Below are 20,179 nucleotides of genomic sequence, written 5' to 3'. Positions count from 1 at the left end.
CCATCTGTACATTCTGTACCTCCTCAACTCTGGATCCAGTCTTCCAGCCTATTTTTACACCTGAACCTCATCAGTCTCAACTGTTGCTGCTCCACACCAACTACATAGGCTGCCGGGTCCTCTATCGTTTTATGATTATATTAGTATACACATATGAACAACAACTTACAGACGCACACAAACAACGACTACATCTCCTCTGCCCAGACCCGCGTCCTCTATCTTAACACACATCCCCTAACGTAGCAGGCCTAAGAGAAACACCTGAAACTAGATCCCCTACATACTGCTCTGTTCAACCAATCCAGTAAATGTGGAGGAGGAGTTACGTCGCCCTGCGGTCACCTTGTTAACGTCCAAAAGCGGAAGTCAAGTCACAGGCTCTCTTTTTTCATTTCCCCTGAAAACCAGAACATCCAGTTGTTGAGGACTCAGCAGAGGCTACACCACACATGAAAGAGAGCAAGAGAGATAGAGAGAGAGAGATATAGAGAGACAAAGACAAATACAGATAGAGAGACAGAGATACAGAGAGAGAGAGATACAGAGAGAGAGAGACACAGACAGAGAGGGAGAGAGAGATACAGAGAGAGAGAGAGATACAGAGAGAGAGAGAGAGAGAGATACAGAGAGAGATACAGAGAGAGAGAGAGAGATACAGAGAGAGAGAGAGAGAGAGAGATACAGAGAGAGATACATACAGAGAGAGATACAGAGTGATACATACAGAGAGAGATACAGAAAGATACATACAGAGAAAGAGAGAGTAGGTGTGAGTCCTACTGACCTGAGCCTGGGCAGTGGTGTCATTCAGAGCTCTACTCAGAGCCTGGGTCAGCCCTCTACGCAGGTTCTGTCTCTGGATGCTGTCCAGGCGGTTCCTTCTCACATGGATGGTCAGAACTGTAGAGACAAAAATATGAGAGGGTGAGAGAGAGGGGGTGGGAGAGAGAGAGAGAGAGAGAGAGAGAGAGAGGGGGTGGGAGAGAGAGAGAGAGAGAGAGAGAGAGAGAGAGAGAGAGAGAGAGAGAGAGAGAGAGAGAGAGAGAGAGAGAGAGGAGAAGAGAGAGGGAAGGCATATTCTATTTGGAAAATATAACTATATATATTCAACTATATATCTGTGTAATTACAACCACAACCAACAATGTAACAACCTGTTGAGGAAAGGTTCATGGCATTATCTTATTGAGTTGTTCAAATAGTGTCTCTTACTTGTTTTAACCCAGATCTTCTCTGTGACATTGCACTGCCGGGGAGGAGACTCCGTGGTGGTGGTGAAGGGGAACGGGGTGGTCGTCCCTCTGGGTTTGGTCTTTGGGATTGGAGGTGACAGTGTCCTCCTGGAGGCTGGAGCAGTGGTGGTGGTGGTGGTGGTTCTGCGTGTTGTTGTCGTGGTTGGGCTCTCTGTGATTGGCTGTGTTGTGGTTGTGGTTGTGGTTGAAGCTATGGTTGTGGTGGTCACGGTCGTGAGCTGGAGGGATACAGTCGTTGTGTCCTCTCGAGGGGTCAAAGGTGACACCTGTGATGTTGTGAGTGCAGGCCTGTCGGCTAAGGTGAGGTTCCCTGTTTGGGATAATCTGGTCTCGTTGTCTTTGGGGAAATGAACCCCTGTCTCTCTGGATGTTCCCACGGTTAACTCCTCCATCGCTGTCTCTGTAACAAGAACAGAAGTCACACTCACTTCCTCTGAGAGATGGGAGGGGAATGATGATGTCACACTGGATGCCAGGGAGATTAATGATGATGTAACACCACGAGACATGAGTGCGGAGGAAGATGACATCATACCAGTGGACAAGCGGACAGTGGATGATGATGTCACGCTGGATGCCAGGGAGCTGGGTGATGAAGTCACACCACGGGACATGAGGGCAGAGGAGGATGATGTAAGAGCAGGTGACAAAAGGGCAGAGGGTGATGACGTCATACCAGTGGAGGGGAAGACACTTGATGGGGATGGTGACATCACACTCAAACTCAACCCAGAAGTGGATGATGGTGTTGAATCAGAATGTTCCATGGAGAGGGAGGACAGACTGGGAGATGTGGTGAGACTGGACACACTGCTGATGTGAGATTGGTGTGACACGACGGATGATGACGATGTCATTGATAACAAGGCTGAATATGATGAAGACAATGGTGATGAAGATATTGCTGATGATGATGATGAAGATGGTGATGATGGTGAAGATGGTAATGAAGATGATGAAGATGATGATGATAGTGAAGATGGTGATGAAGATGATGATGACGATAATGATGATAACAGGGGAGTGTTGTTCTCTGGCATGGACACTGATAATGCTGATGTTACCCCCTCTAACAGGGGAGTGTTGTTCTCTGGCATGGACACTGATAATGCTGATGTTACCCCTTCTAACAGGGGAGTGTTGTTCTCTGGCATGGACACTGATAATGCTGATGTTACCCCCTCTAACAGGGGAGTGTTGTTCTCTGGCATGGACACTGATAATGCTGATGTTACCCCCTCTAACAGGGGAGTGTTGTTCTCTGGCATGGACACTGATAATGCAGATGTTACCCCCTCTAACAGGGGAGTGTTGTTCTCTGGCATGGACACTGATAATGCTGATGTTACCCCTTCTAACAGGGGAGTGTTGTTCTCTGGCATGGACACTGATAATGCTGATGTTACCCCTTCTAACAGGGGAGTGTTGTTCTCTGGCATGGACACTGATAATGCTGATGTTACCCCCTCTAACAGGGGAGTGTTGTTCTCTGGCATGGACACTGATAATGCGGATGTTACCCCTTCTAACAGGGGAGTGTTGTTCTCTGGCATGGACACTGATAATGCTGATGTTACCCCCTCTAACAGGGGAGTGTTGTTCTCCGTGGTTCTCTTCTGTGTAGTGGAGGATATAGAAGCCATCAGATTGGCTGGTGTCAAACTCCAGGGCTTGGGTAATGGTCTCACTTTAGAATATGTGACAGACGTGTGTCCAACAAAGGTCTCCTCTCTCCCATTTGACATCAGTGTCGATGCACCAGCGGAGAATGCTCTATCAGGTGAGTGAGAGGAGACAGGTGTTAGAGAAAGATACCTACTATGTCCATTGAGTTCCAGGCTTTTAGTGGGAAGTCCTTCTGTATCAGAGGTTATGGTATTAAAATATGTAGACGATGTTGTTGAGGACACGCCCATTTTCCTGTCTATATCAGAATGAGAAAGATGACTATGCTCATTTATTAACGGTGTCTGAGACGGAGTAGGGTATTCCCTCATGACGGTGGGACTTTCTGACATTGTAGAGAGAACATCTTTTCCCCTTATTGTAGTTGTCTTTCTGTGGGAGGCGTGTTTAAGAGGAGTCGGTACAGCCTCTGCAGTGTTAACATCTGCAGGGATATCAGTGGGGCGTGGATACGGAGAACCTTCAGCGTTGGTCCCTCTGGAAATCAACGAGTCCTCTGTAACATCAGAGGAGGGTGTTGGAGATCCCATTAATGGGGGTGTTCCCTTATAAACATGAACACTTAGGTCTGTGATGGTAGTGGAGGAATCCTCAACTATAGCAGAAAGGGGCAAAACTGAGCCAGTCTCTGTATTTGGCTGAGATACAGTGTTCTCAGCAGGCGTGTGTGTAATATCAGGGGACGTTACAGGGGACGTTACAAGGGACATTTCAGGGGACGTTTCAGAGAACATTTCAGTTGACATTTCAGAGGAATTTACAGGGGACATTTCAGCTGACTTATCGAGGGACATTTCAGGGGTCATATCAGGGGAACCTACCTCAGACCCTGTGCTAACAGAAATATACAATGGCCTTGTTTGAAACTGGGTCGCTGATGGTGAGGTAGCGTGAGGCGTCGCTAACAGCACTACAGGTCTGTGTGTAGATGTGGTTCCTCTAGAGGCAGACTGGGTCGGTGCATCATCGGTTCTGTGGAGACTAGAGACCGTTGGGTTAAAGTAAGGCTGCCTGGTGCTCAGGATGATGGAGAGGGTGAACTGGGGATCCTGGGGTACTGTTGAGGGACTAGCATGCAGGGTGGGAGAGGTTAACGCCCGTGTCAGGTGCTGAGCTAAAGTTGATGGATCAGTGACAGGAAGTGACATCAGGCCTGTGTCAGATTTCAAGGAAGGAGTCAGCGAGGTTAGAGGGGTCAATCCTGCGTCTCCAAGGGTTACGCTACTAGCAGACATGGGCGAGACACTCAGTGTTCCAGATACAGAACTGGGAGTGGAGTCACTCAGTGTTCCAGATACAGAACTGAGAGTGGAGTCACTCGGTGTTCCAGATACAGAACTGAGAATGGAGTCACTCGATGTTCCAGATACAGAACTGAGAGTGGATTCACTCAGTGTTCCAGATACAGAACTGAGAGTGGAGTCACTCAGTGTTCCAGATACAGAACTGGGAGTGGAGTCACTCAGTGTTCCAGATACAGAGCTGAGAGTGGAGTCACTCAGTGTTCCAGATACAGAACTGAGAGTGGAGTCACTCAGTGTTCCAGATACAGAACTGAGAGTGGAGTCACTCAGTGTTCCAGATACAGAACTGAGAGTGGAGTCACTCAGTGTTCCAGATACAGAGCTGAGAGTGGAGTCACTGAGGGGGTGACTTCTTGTCTGAGCAGTTGAATCCAAGCTGACTTCCCCTCCTGCTCTTCCTCCCTCATCATTATTCCTATTGGGGTCAGGAGTGCTTGAGCTGGTGTGCCCTGTGGCTGTTACTAAATCTCTGAAATATGTTGAGCTCTGAGGAGATGCTGTGCTCCAGTACGAGCCTGTTAACTTAGCCACTGTGGTGTCTGAGTGGGGTGAGTCGGTATCTGACAAGGTTGGTAAGGTGTTAGATGAGATAGGGAAATATGTTGCCGATATTCTGCTCGTCACAGCCGGCGATACACTTGAATCTACAGCATGAGAAGGCACTGAGGTAACTGCTACAGGCCAGGCGCTTCTTATAAAAGCCATCTGACTACCTGTCCATGTCTTATCTCTATTCGTCCTGTTTTGTGTTGCACTGATATTTTCCCCTGTGATGAGACTAGGAACTAAATATCCTTGTGGGGGAGTAGGTGGAGGTGACAGCAATGCTGAGCGGACAGTTTGTAATACGCTCTGTTGGCTTTGATCAGCTTGACTGTCCTGGACATGAGAGGAGAGAAGTAAAGAGCGTGTCTCTCTGTTGTTAGTGAAAACAGTCCTGGTCCTGCGGTTGTCTGATGATCTGATGGTTCTGGCTGAAACGGTGAAAGGGACATTTCCAGAGGTAACACTAGTAGAGGTGGAGTGGTTTGGTTCTGTCTTTGCTGGTTTCCATGTTGTGAAAGGGCTGGTGTCTATTCTGTTTGACGATGTTGTCCTTTGTGTCCCATACAAGCCATGGGATTGAAGCGATGCTGGAGCTGCAGAGTCCGGAGTCCTGACTTGTGATTTGGTGCCACTGGTCTCTGTGGTCACTCCTCTAGTCAGTGATTGGTGAGTGGAGTCAGAGAGGGGAAGTGGTAAGCTCTTTGTGACTGTAAATATATCTACATCTAAACTAATGCTGGATTGGATTGGGGGATTCAATGATGTTTTATTCAGAGGAAACACAGATGACACTGATGAGGCAGTTTGTGTCACACTGACAGGGTCAGACAGGCTTGAGATGTCATAGGATAAAGCAAAGGCTGTTGTTATTAACCATTCAGATGATGATGCTGGTGATAGTGGTGATGCTGGTGATGATGGTGATAGTGATGATGATGATGATGGTGATGATATTGATGATGCTGGTGATATTGCTGCTGCTGATGATGGTGATGATGATGATGATATTGCTGCTGCTGATGGTGGTGATGATGCTGATGGTGATGATGGTGATGACATTGCTGCTGCTGATGGTGGTGGTGATGACGGTGATGATAATATTGTTGATGATGATGAGAACAATGTATGTGCTGATGATGACAGTGCCCTCCAATCCCCAGTCATGAAGGACGCCACTGATGACACTGACATTGATGACGCCTTGGTAATTGATGACACCTTGGTCTGGTGAAGCATGCTGGGAGTCAAACCTGAGCTGTCAGACAGGTCTCTGCTCGGCTCCACAGAAGAAGAAGAAGAGGAGGAGAAGGGAGCAACCGAAGGCCACTGGCTGGTTTGGTTGTTGTCTTTGGTGATGGTTGGCGAGGCCTTGGATCGGACCAAGCTCAGTGGGTGTTTGTCCGCCAGCAGGGTCAGTATGGAGGAGAAGGCAGGCTGCTCTCTCAGCCCCACCCCCTCTGACACAGCCCTGCCCTCTGGTTGGACGACTGATAAAGGCTCCTCATCCACCAACAGCAAGCCGGCCAATGGGTGAATGGGATGGGCGGAGGCTGTTGTGTCATTGGGTACATCAGAAGAACCAGAGGCGTCGTAGGTCGTCTCATCTGGAATAGAGCGGAAAGGGAAGCAAGGGGTCAATGCTGGCTACTTCAGCCATGGAGGGATCATTTTAAAGTTGCACAAAGTTGCAGAGTGAGAGTGTGTCATTTTCTTTCCATTTAGAGCAAAACCATTCAAACACTTTTTCCATTTTGCCTGGGATTCAGAAATGAGTTCTTTGAAGAGAGAGAATAGCAATCAGAATCCTTACACTGCAGGAGCCATTGACAATCAAAAACCCTTTTCATCACCTGAAGAGAAATGTTGATGCTTCCCCACCTCATTTAGAAAGCATTGAAGACTAACAGTGTCAGACACATTTCAGTCTTAAAGCACATTCATTCAAGCTGTAATTCACAGTTGAATTACCAAGTGTGCATACTAGAGTGAAGCTAATGTGACCAAAGGGCTGAAATTGTATGAAATGTCCTCTGAATCATGTACATGCATTAAAAACATCTTGATGTCTATTATAAAAAATATCTTATTAAATCTGTAGTTTTTTTTATACCTCAAATCGTTTTAAAGTACTAATGTCACACAGAGAGAGAGAGACATCTGGTTCAGGTGTCACAAACAAGCTGGCAGTGATAACAGCCCTAAGATGGCCGTCCGGCTGCGAGGCTGGCACTAGTCCCTCCCCTCCTCCTCTCCATTCTCAGCACGTCCCCAAACATCCTCTACACATCTGTCTGGGGGTTCTTTTATTCATTTCTAAAGATTTGCAAGCCTGTCACATCACCTGCTGCTGCTGTATGTTTCACCTGGCAAGGTGGGTGCATCCAGCTAATGCACACACACACACACACACACACACACACACACACACACACACACACACACACACACACACACACACACACACACACACACACACACACACACACACACACACACACACACACACACAGATCAGGACTGTTTTACAATACCCACACACAGAGAGATCAGGACTGTTTTACAATACCCACACACAGAGATCAGGACTGTTTTACAATACCCACACACACAGAGAGAGCAGGACTGTTTTTCAATACCCACACACACACAGAGAGAGCAGGACTGTTTTACAATACCCACACACACAGAGCGATCTGGACTGTTTTACAATACTCCCACACACAGAGATCAGGACTGTTTTACAATACCCACACACACACGGAGATCTGAACTGTTTTACAATACCCACACACACAGAGCGATCTGGACTGTTTTACAATACCCACACACACAGAGAGATCTGGACTGTTTTACAATACACACACACACAGAGATCAGGACTGTTTTACAATACCCACACACACAGAGATCAGGACTATTTTACAATACCCACACACACAGAGATCAGGACTGTTTTACAATACCCACACACACAGAGATCAGGACTGTTTTACAATACCCCCACACACAGAGAGAGGGATTGTTTTAAAAGACCCACAACACAGAGAGAGGGACTGTTTTACAGTACCCACACACACAGAGATCAAGACTGTTTTACAATACCCACACACACAGAGAGAGGGACTGTTTTACAATACCCACACACACAGAGAGAGGGACTGTTTTACAATACCCACACACACAGAGAGGGATTGTTTTACATACCCACACACACGGAGAGAGGGATTGTTTTACAATACCCCCACACACAGAGAGGGACTGTTTTACAATACCCACACACACAGAGATCAGGACTGTTTTACAATACCCACACACACAGAGATCAGGACTGTTTTACAATACACACACACAGAGATCAGGACTGTTTTAAAAGACCCACAACACAGAGAGAGGGACTGTTTTACAATACCCACACACACAGAGATCAGGACTATATTACAATACCCACAACACAGAGAGGGGGACTGTTTTACAATACCCACACACACAGAGATCAGGACTGTTTTACAATACCCACACACACACAGAGATCATGACTGTTTTACAATACACACACACACAGAGATCAGGACTGTTTTAAAAGACCCACAACACAGAGAGAGGGACTGTTTTACAATACCCACACACACAGAGATCAGGACTATATTACAGTACCCACACACACAGAGATCAAGACTGTTTTACAATACCCCCACACACGGAGAGGGATTGTTTTACAATACCCACACACAGAGAGAGAGGGACTGTTTTACAATACCCACACACACAGAGAGGGATTGTTTTACAATACCCACACACACGGAGAGAGAGGGACTGTTTTACAATACCCACACACACAGAGAGGGATTGTTTTACAATACCCACACACACAGAGAGTGATTGTTTTACAATACCCACACACAGAGAGAGGGACTGTTTTACAATACCCACACACAGAGAGAGGGACTGTTTTACAATACCCACACACAGAGAGAGGGACTGTTTTACAATACCCACACACACAGAGAGGGACTGTTTTACAATACCCACAGACACAGAGAGGGACTGTTTTACAATACCCACACACACAGAGAGTGATTGTTTTACAATACCCACACACACAGAGAGAGGGACTGTTTTACAATACCCACACACAGAGAGAGGGACTGTTTTACAATACCCACACACACAGAGAGGGATTGTTTTACAATACCCACACACAGAGAGAGAGGGACTGTTTTACAATACCCACACACACAGAGAGGGACTGTTTTACAATACCCACAGACACAGAGAGGGACTGTTTTACAATACCCACACACACAGAGAGGGACTGTTTTACAATACCCACAGACACAGAGAGGGATTGTTTTACAATACCCACAGACAGAGAGAGGGATTGTTTTACAATACCCACAGACACAGAGAGGGATTGTTTTACAATACCCACACACACAGAGAGGGATTGTTTTACAATACCCACAGACAGAGAGAGGGATTGTTTTACAATACCCACAGACACAGAGAGGGATTGTTTTACAATACCCACACACACAGAGAGAGGGACTGTTTTACAATACCCACACACACAGAGAGGGACTGTTTTACAATACCCACAGACACAGAGAGGGACTGTTTTACAATACCCACACACACAGAGAGGGACTGTTTTACAATACCCACAGACACAGAGAGGGATTGTTTTACAATACCCACACACACAGAGAGAGGGACTGTTTTACAATACCCACACACACAGAGAGGGACTGTTTTACAATACCCACAGACACAGAGAGGGACTGTTTTACAATACCCACACACACAGAGAGGGACTGTTTTACAATACCCACAGACACAGAGAGGGACTGTTTTACAATACCCACACACACAGAGAGTGATTGTTTTACAATACCCACACACACAGAGAGAGGGACTGTTTTACAATACCCACACACAGAGAGAGGGACTGCTCTCCTTCACTGCAGCCGAGGTGAGTAAAACATTTAAACGTGTTAACCCTCGCAAGGCTGCAGGCCCAGACGGCATTCCCAGCCGCGTCCTCAGAGCATGCGCAGACCAGCTGGCTGGTGTGTTTACGGACATATTCAATCAATCCTTATCCCAGTCTGCTGTTCCCACATGCTTCAAGAGGGCCACCATTGTTCCTGTTCCCAAGAAAGCTAAGGTAACTGAGCTAAACGACTACCGCCCCGTAGCACTCACTTCCGTCATCATGAAGTGCTTTGAGAGACTAGTCAAGGACCATATCACCTCCACCCTACCGGACACCCTAGACCCACTCCAATTTGCTTACCGACACGATAGGTCCACAGACGACGCAATCGCAACCACACTGCACACTGCCCTAACCCATCTGGACAAGAGGAATACCTATGTGAGAATGCTGTTCATCGATTACAGCTCAGCATTTAACACCATAGTACCCTCCAAACTCGTCATCAAGCTCGAGACCCTGGGTCTCGACCCCGCCCTGTGCAACTGGGTCCTGGACTTCCTGACGGGCCGCCCCCAGGTGGTGAGGGTAGGTAACAACATCTCCACCCCGCTGATCCTCAACACTGGGGCCCCACAAGGGTGCGTTCTGAGCCCTCTCCTGTACTCCCTGTTCACCCACGACTGCGTGGCCATGCACGCCTCCAACTCAATCATCAAGTTTGCGGATGACACTACAGTGGTAGGCTTGATTACCAACAACGACGAGACGGCCTACAGGGAGGAGGTGAGGGCCCTCGGAGTGTGGTGTCAGGAAAATAACCTCACACTCAACGTCAACAAAACAAAGGAGATGATTGTGGACTTCAGGAAACAGCAGAGGGAGCACCCCCCTATCCACATCGACGGGTCAGTAGTGGAGAAGGTGGAAAGTTTTAAGTTCCTCGGTGTACACATCACGGACAAACTGAATTGGTCCACCCACACAGACAGCGTTGTGAAGAAGGCGCAGCAGCGCCTCTTCAACCTCAGGAGGCTGAAGAAATTCGGCTTGTCACCAAAAGCACTCACAAACTTCTACAGATGCACAATCGAGAGCATCCTGTCGGGCTGTATCACCGCCTGGTACGGCAACTGCTCCGCCCACAACCGTAAGGCTCTCCAGAGGGTAGTGAGGTCTGCAGAACGCATCACCAGGGGCAAACTACCTGCCCTCCAGGACACCTACACCACCCGATGTCACAGGAAGGCCATAAAGATCATCAAGGACAACAACCACCCAAGCCAATGCCTGTTCACCCCGCTATCATCCAGAAGGCGAGGTCAGTACAGGTGCATCAAAGCAGGGACCGAGAGACTGAAAAACAGCTTCTATCTCAAGGCCATCAGACTGTTAAACAGCCACCACTAACATTTAGCGGCCGCTGCCAACATACTGACTCAACTCCAGCCACTTTAAAAATGGGAATTGATGGAAATTATGTAAAAATGTACCACTAGCCACTTTAAACAATGCCACTTAATATAATGTTTACATACCCTACATTACCCATCTCATATGTATATGTATATACTGTACTCTATATCATCTACTGCATCTTGCCATCTTTATGTAATACATGTACCACTAGCCACTTTAAACTATGCCACTTTATGTTTACATACCCTACAGTACTCATCTCATATGTATATACCGTACTCTATACCATCTACTGCATCTTGCCTATGCCGTTCTGTACCATCACTCATTCATATATCTTTATGTACATATTCTTTATCCCTTTACACTTGTGTGTATAAGGTAGTAGTTGTGGAATTGTTAGGTTAGATTACTTGTTGTTATTACTGCATTGTCGGAACTAGAAGCACAAGCATTTCGCTACACTCGCATTAACATCTGCTAACCATGTGTATGTGACTAATAAAATTTGATTTGATTTGATTTGTTTTACAATACCCCCACACACAGAGAGGGACTGTTTTACAATACCCACAGACACAGAGAGGGATTGTTTTACAATACCCACAGACACAGAGAGGGACTGTTTTACAATACCCACAGACACAGAGAGGGATTGTTTTACATACCCACACACACAGAGAGGGACTGTTTTACAATACCCACAGACACAGAGAGGGACTGTTTTACAATACCCACACACACAGAGAGGGATTGTTTTACAATACCCACAGACACAGAGAGGGATTGTTTTACAATACCCACAGACACAGAGAGGGACTGTTTTACAATACCCACAGACACAGAGAGAGGGACTGTTTTACAATACCCACAGACACAGAGAGGGACTGTTTTACAATACCCACAGACACAGAGAGGGATTGTTTTACAATACCCACAGACACAGAGAGGGACTGTTTTACAATACCCACAGACACAGAGAGGGATTGTTTTACAATACCCACACACACAGAGAGTGATTGTTTTACATACCCACACACACAGAGAGGGACTGTTTTACAATACCCACAGACACAGAGAGGGATTGTTTTACATACCCACACACACAGAGAGGGACTGTTTTACAATACCCACACACACAGAGAGGGACTGTTTTACAATACCCACACACACAGAGAGAGGGACTGTTTTACAATACCCACAGACACAGAGAGGGATTGTTTTACAATACCCACAGACACAGAGAGGGATTGTTTTACAATACCCACAGACACAGAGAGGGATTGTTTTACAATACCCACAGACACAGAGAGGGATTGTTTTACAATACCCACAGACACAGAGAGGGACTGTTTTACAATACCCACAGACACAGAGAGAGGGACTGTTTTACAATACCCACAGACACAGAGAGGGATTGTTTTACAATACCCACACACACAGAGAGGGACTGTTTTACAATACCCACAGACACAGAGAGAGGGACTGTTTTACAATACCCACAGACACAGAGAGGGATTGTTTTACAATACCCACACACACAGAGAGGGACTGTTTTACAATACCCACAGACACACAGAGAGGGACTGTTTTACAATACCCACAGACACAGAGAGTGATTGTTTTACAATACCCACACACACAGAGAGAGGGATTGTTTTACAATACCCACAGACACAGAGAGGGACTGTTTTACAATACCCACAGACACAGAGAGGGATTGTTTTACAATACCCACACACACAGAGAGGGATTGTTTTACAATACCCACACACAAAGAGAGGGACTGTTTTACAATACCCACACACACAGAGAGGGACTGTTTTACAATACCCACAGACACAGAGAGGGACTGTTTTACAATACCCACAGACACAGAGAGGGATTGTTTTACAATACCCACACACACAGAGAGGGATTGTTTTACAATACCCACACACAGAGAGAGGGACTGTTTTACAATACCCACACACACAGAGAGGGACTGTTTTACAATACCCACACACACAGAGAGGGACTGTTTTACATACCCAGCAGAGGCTTTGGCTTTTACAATTTCACACCCTGACCCCTCGGGCATAACATTTCTCATAAACTCTGCATCGAACAAAAGTCATCTAAAAACTATTTTTCCCAGACATTTTCCCACCGTTAAATGACAATTGTAATGGGATATCATCAACATGCATAAGCTCAGTGAAATGCCAATATCGACAGCCACTTGTTTTCAATGCATTCTGAAATGTCACCGATCCCCTCAGACAATTCATACTACATGTCCATATAAGTGGGTTCCCAGACAGATCGTCTTAATAACTGAGGGGGAGGTTGATAAACAGTTCAAAACCTTTATTCATTACACATAATAAACCCCCTTCACACTGCATTCATTTGAGCCTGCACTTAACATGTTTTGATGTTATTTGAGAGAGTAAGTGCTAGTTACTATAAATGAATGTGAAAAAACAGATAGATATCAGGCTAAAGGCCCAATCAATGTTCTGCCACTATGAGAGAACCCAGGATCTACTGCCTGTCACCATTCCAACATGAGAGAACCCAGGATCTACTGCCTGTCACCATTCCAACATGAGAGAACCCAGGATCTACTGCCTGTCACCATTCCAACATGAGAGAACCCAGGATCTACTGCCTGTCACCATTCCAACATGAGAGAACCCAGGATCTACTGCCTGTCACCATTCCAACATGAGAGAACCCAGGATCTACTGCCTGTCACCATTCCAACATGAGAGAACCCAGGATCTACTGCCTGTCACCATTCCAACATGAGAGAACCCAGGATCTACTGCCTGTCACCATTCCAACATGAGAGAACCCAGGATCTACTGCCTGTCACCATTCCAACATGAGAGAACCCAGGATCTACTGCCTGTCACCATTCCAACATGAGAGAACCCAGGATCTACTGCCTGTCACCATTCCAACATGAGAGAACCCAGGATCTACTGCCTGTCACCATTCTAACATGAGAGAACCCAGGATCTACTGCCTGTCACCATTCCAACATGAGAGAACCCAGGATCTACTGCCTGTCACCATTCCAACATGAGAGAACCCAGGATCTACTGCCTGTCACCATTCCAACATGAGAGAACCCAGGATCTACTGCCTGTCACCATTCCAACATGAGAGAACCCAGGATCTACTGCCTGTCACCATTCCAACATGAGAGAACCCAGGATCTACTGCCTGTCACCATTCTAACATGAGAGAACCCAGGATCTACTGCCTGTCACCATTCCAACATGAGAGAACCCAGGATCTACTGCCTGTCACCATTCCAACATGAGAGAACCCAGGATCTACTGCCTGTCACCATTCCAACATGAGAGAACCCAGGATCTACTGCCTGTCACCATTCCAACATGAGAGAACCCAGGATCTACTGCCTGTCACCATTCCAACATGAGAGAACCCAGGATCTACTGCCTGTCACCATTCCAACATGAGAGAACCCAGGATCTACTGCCTGTCACCATTCCAACATGAGAGAACCCAGGATCTACTGCCTGTCACCATTCCAACATGAGAGAACCCAGGATCTACTGCCTGTCACCATTCCAACATGAGAGAACCCAGGATCTACTGCCTGTCACCATTCCAACATGAGAGAACCCAGGATCTACTGCCTGTCACCATTCCAACATGAGAGAACCCAGGATCTACTGCCTGTCACCATTCTAACATGAGAGAACCCAGGATCTACTGCCTGTCACCATTCCAACATGAGAGAACCCAGGATCTACTGCCTGTCACCATTCCAACATGAGAGAACCCAGGATCTACTGCCTGTCACCATTCCAACATGAGAGAACCCAGGATCTACTGCCTGTCACCATTCCAACATGAGAGAACCCAGGATCTACTGCCTGTCACCATTCCAACATGAGAGAACCCAGGATCTACTGCCTGTCACCATTCCAACATGAGAGAAATCTTCCTTTCCTGACCCCCCTCTGGTCTGCTGGACGGGGGCTGGTCTGGAGCGGAGGTGTGGGGCCCACCTGCAGTTTGTCACCTGCTCTGAGACAGCTGAGCATATGGGACACAGCCACAGAAGAGAGGAAAGGAGAGGACAGAGAGGGGCGAGTAGAGAGGTATAATGGAATAAAGAGAAAAGCATATGGGACAGAATTGATGGCAAAAAAAGGGCCTTGATGACAAAATTGGAAAATGTAATTTAAACTGTTGTTCTGTCTTCCTGAGGACAATCACTGTCCCTCTAATTGTCTGAAGCTGCTGTAGTTCAGTTGGTGCCTGTTAGCACAGTGCTATAGACTCTGAGGCCTGGCTGCTGTAGTTCAGTTGGTGCCTGTTAGCACAGTGCTATAGACTCTGAGGCCTGGCTGCTGTAGTTCAGTTGGTGCCTGTTAGCACAGTGCTATAGACTCTGAGGCCTGGCTACTGTAGTTCAGTTGGTGCCTGTTAGCACAGTGCTATAGACTCTGAGGCCTGGCTACTGTAGTTCAGTTGGTGCCTGTTAGCACAGTGCTATAGACTCTGAGGCCTGGCTACTGAATGACCTGTGGATGACAATTACAGCTCTTTGTCCCCACACTCCTGATGCACAAAGACAAGCTGCATGCTAACAGTTCTAAAGTTACTGTATCATGGACCATAGTACCGTATCTGGAGTCTAACAGACTGTATAGAGGTCTGTATCATGGACCATAGTACCATATCTGGAGTCTAACAGACTGTAGAGAGGTCTGTATCATGGACCATAGTACCGTATCTGGAGTCTAACAGACTGTATAGAGGTCTGTATCATGGACCATAGTACCATATCTGGAGTCTAACAGACTGTAGAGAGGTCTGTATCATGGACCATAGTACCGTATCTGGAGTCTAACAGACTGTAGAGAGGTCTGTATCATGGACCATAGTACCGTATCTGGAGTCTAACAGACTGTAGAGAGGTCTGTATCATGGACCATAGTACCGTATCTGGAGTCTAACAGACTGTATAGAGGTCTGAATCATGGACCATAGTACCGTATCTGGAGTCTAACAGACTGTAGAGAGGTCTGTATCATGGACCATAGTACCGTATCTGGAGTCTAACAGACTGTAGAGAGGTCTGTATCATGGACCATAGTACCGTATCTGGAGTCTAACAGACTGTAGAGAGGTCTGTATCATGGACCATAGTACCGTATCTGGAGTCTAACAGACTGTATAGAGGTCTGAATCATGGACCATAGTACCGTATCTGGAGTCTAACAGACTGTAGAGAGGTCTGTATCATGGACCATAGTACCGTATCTGGAGTCTAACAGACTGTAGAGAGGTCTGTATCATGGACCATAGTACCGTATCTGGAGTCTAACAGACTGTAGAGAGGTCTGTATCATGGACCATAGTACCGTATCTGGAGTCTAACAAACTGTAGAGAGGTCTGTATCATGGACCATAGTACCGTATCTGGAGTCTAACAGACTGTAGAGAGGTCTGTATCATGGACCATAGTACCGTATCTGGAGTCTAACAGACTGTAGAGAGGTCTGTATCATGGACCATAGTACCGTATCTGGAGTCTAACAGACTGTAGAGAGGTCTGTATCATGGACCATAGTACCGTATCTGGAGTCTAACAGACTGTATAGAGGTCTGTATCATGGACCATAGTACCGTATCTGGAGTCTAACAGACTGTAGAGAGGTCTGTATCATGGACCATAGTACCGTATCTGGAGTCTAACAGACTGTAGAGAGGTCTGTATCATGGACCATAGTACCGTATCTGTAGTCTAACAGACTGTAGAGAGGTCTGTATCATGGACCATAGTACCGTATCTGGAGTCTAACAGACTGTAGAGAGGTCTGTATCATGGACCATAGTACCGTATCTGGAGTCTAACAGACTGTAGAGAGGTCTGTATCATGGACCATAGTACCGTATCTGGAGTCTAACAGACTGTAGAGAGGTCTGTATCATGGACCATAGTACTGTATCTGGAGTCTAACAGACTGTAGAGGTCTGTATCATGGACCATAGTACTGTATCTGGAGTCTAACAGACTGTAGAGGTCTGTATCATGGACCATAGTACCGTATCTGGAGTCTAACAGACTGTATAGAGGTCTGTATCATGGACCATAGTACCGTATCTGGAGTCTAACAGACTGTAGAGAGGTCTGTATCATGGACCATAGTACCGTATCTGGAGTCTAACAGACTGTAGAGAGGTCTGTATCATGGACCATAGTACCGTATCTGTAGTCTAACAGACTGTAGAGAGGTCTGTATCATGGACCATAGTACCGTATCTGGAGTCTAACAGACTGTAGAGAGGTCTGTATCATGGACCATAGTACCGTATCTGGAGTCTAACAGACTGTAGAGAGGTCTGTATCATGGACCATAGTACTGTATCTGGAGTCTAACAGACTGTAGAGAGGTGGGTGGGCAGTTCAACATCTGGCAAATGGAGGTTAACGAAACAAAACAACCCCTTTCTTTGGACGTGTGGCCTAATGAACTATTCACCATCCCGACTCCTATACTGGTCCATATTCTTATGACGGAGATATCAATATCAACAATTATGCTACAGTACAGTATGTCATTGTCCCTCTACATTAAAATATGGTGAAACAATTACTGACAACCCTTAAACGGAAAGGTGCGAAGTGAAGAGGTAATGGTGTCCAATAGGAACAAAGACAGCTGTGATTATAATGCATAACATTTCTGACCGTGGGACAGGAGCTTACAGAAACAGGCTGACTGAGCCCTGTCCCTCTCTGGGCATCTCTGCATACACACAAACAAGATACAGACCTCATTTCCACAGTCTATTTATTCCCCAGCCAGCCAGCCAGCGGTGCCATCTCTGAGCAGCCAGGACTGAGACGTGACACTGCCAGGGTCGAGGCGGCGGGAGCTCAGCCTCTCATATATTCACCGCTTCTTCTATTCACCTCAGACTCACCGCCTTTCCCTCTGTTTTCAGCTTCCTTTCTTTTCCTTCCACTATACACAGGAGGCAGACGGTCTTCAATAAAAGGACAGCGTGACAGTGGTGGTGGATAGTACATTTGAGACAAGGGATTTGAGACACATGAACTACATGAAAAGAATAAGCAAAAAAGGTGTCCAACTGCTTAGCAAACCACATGGCAACAATTGCTGTGTGTGTGGCCAAAAGCTCCTAGTCATTTTAATGTATTCATTTGGCTGGAGGAGAGGTTGAATGTTCCTACACAGATTGGTGGGGAGAGTAGAGGGCAGTGCCAGTGACCACTGAGGTGTAGATAACACAGTGGTCTGGGAGGATGTCACAAACTGAGCACTGTGGTTTTGTCCTCTTGTCCTGCAGACCAGGGTGGCAACACTCCAGCAGGTTGAGACAAGCAACAGCTGCAAGCCTGGAACCCAGCCCATTGGTTAAAACAACACTGTTGATATGCACATAGCTCCACCAAGTCAAACTGTTGACAGAGAGATGGGCTATAACATCCTGACCTGTCATTTATTCATTCACTTTTTGGTCTTCCGGTTGTCATGACGTGGCCCTCTTTGGGTAAAGCGAGTGCCTTCCCCCTCTCTCCCTCTTACACCCAGGTTCTGTTATCTCAGGTCATAAATTCCTGGAGGAGATTCTCTCCCTCATGCAGTATAGAGACAGAAAGCTTCACAGTAGAACAAAGGAACCTCTTCTACATGACAGAGCTTGAGAACTGAACAATATCCATGTTTTGGAGAATGTGTAAACGGTCGGTGGAGAATCCAGCTACGACCGTTCCATTTTGTTTAATGATTGTGACCTCATTGAGAGACAATACAGCCACATTACCATAACTCTGTTTATACAAGAGTCTCCGTTATGAGATTTGCATCTAATTATTGTATAAAATGAATGAGTAAAGATGAAACTATTTGTGAAATTATGTAATGTGATTTAAAACTGTTTAATGAAAGAGAATCCAATTCCCTTTAAAGTTAACTAAGTCATTGGCCCGCCCCATGAGCACAGACATTGATCTGGCGTCATGGGACAGCCTTGTCTGCTGTTCCGAATAAAAACCCCACCTAGAGAAATCATCTTGAGACCAAGCGTACCTCGATTACACTGGTGGAAATGGTTCAACTCTGAGACTATCGATACCGACAAAATAAGAGCAAATCTTCGATACTAATTACTAGTCTGCAGCTAGAATGTATGTCGACCTGGAATGCGAAGACCGACAACCGCCGAAACATCTATTCTATAAGAACATTTCTGAATTGGACTCTGAAGTATCCATTCTAACCACAAAAGACTCCAGGGACGCAAAGAGAAATTCTGATGAACTTTCCAGCAGAAAGACAGACGATTCCAACAGAGATCACGACGACACACTGAGCGTAAATATATATATTGATTGCAATTATTCCCGAATAAGTGAGCGTTCATGTGCAAAGGATTAGTATTTCTATCAATATAATTATCAACTGTGTAGTGTCTTTTGTCTTTCGCGCCCTTCTCAGTTCCTTTGTCTACCAAGCCGCCATATCGGTTTAGCCCACTAGGGCACATCCCCTATCATTTCCTTGTAACCATATCTACTTTGTTTGTTTGTTTATGCATTTCTGTGATTATTTAGTTAGTTAGTAAATAAATGATTAAGACAATTGATATATGGATGATTCATAGTGAAGGCTGGGTTCGTGCAGATAACCAACAATGTACCACGTTTGGAATGAGACTAACGTGAGGCAAAGAATAATTCATTAATTAGAAGACTAATTGATCAGATATTAAAATATCTGAAAGGTTACAGTAGGAAAATTATAACTTTTCAATCTGAAGATTTTCCTTGGTGCCCCGACTTCCTAGTTAATTACATTTACATGATTAGTTTAATCACGTAATAATAATTACAGAGAATTGATTTGATAAAATAACAGTCTTCACTTTAATGATGCCAAAGACACGACACGGTTTTCCATTGATTCATTCATTCATTTGACAGATTGCAATCTGTCTCTTACCCTCTCCTTTTTTATTTGGATGATGGGATGCAGAAA

At 46.0% G+C, this 20,179-nt stretch overlaps 2 protein-coding genes across 4 annotated transcripts in view; both read right to left on the bottom strand.

The window, feature by feature from the left end:
- kiaa1549lb (KIAA1549-like b) overlaps window positions 1-20,179 on the bottom strand; it is a 159,116-nt gene that overhangs the window by 93,569 nt on the left and 45,368 nt on the right. For all 3 annotated transcript variants that reach the window (XM_071399932.1, XM_071399933.1, XM_071399934.1), the window contains exons 2-4: window positions 6,043-6,396; window positions 1,216-1,656; window positions 788-903 (exon numbers count right to left, since the gene is read on the bottom strand). In XM_071399932.1, coding sequence (XP_071256033.1) covers window positions 788-903; window positions 1,216-1,656; window positions 6,043-6,396 — 911 coding nt within the window. The remainder of the gene's footprint in view (window positions 1-787; window positions 904-1,215; window positions 1,657-6,042; window positions 6,397-20,179) is intronic.
- Window positions 1,661-6,035, bottom strand: LOC139575120 (mucin-2-like; the record flags this gene model as incomplete). The annotated part of the gene is made up of 1 exon (XM_071400127.1): window positions 1,661-6,035. A coding segment is annotated over exon 1 (4,368 nt), but the record flags the coding sequence as incomplete, so codon positions are not given.

This window comes from Salvelinus alpinus, chromosome 5 (genome assembly GCF_045679555.1).
Source record: "Salvelinus alpinus chromosome 5, SLU_Salpinus.1, whole genome shotgun sequence".
NCBI lineage: Eukaryota > Metazoa > Chordata > Actinopteri > Salmoniformes > Salmonidae > Salvelinus > Salvelinus alpinus.
This window is presented reverse-complemented; position numbering and strand designations above follow the sequence as displayed.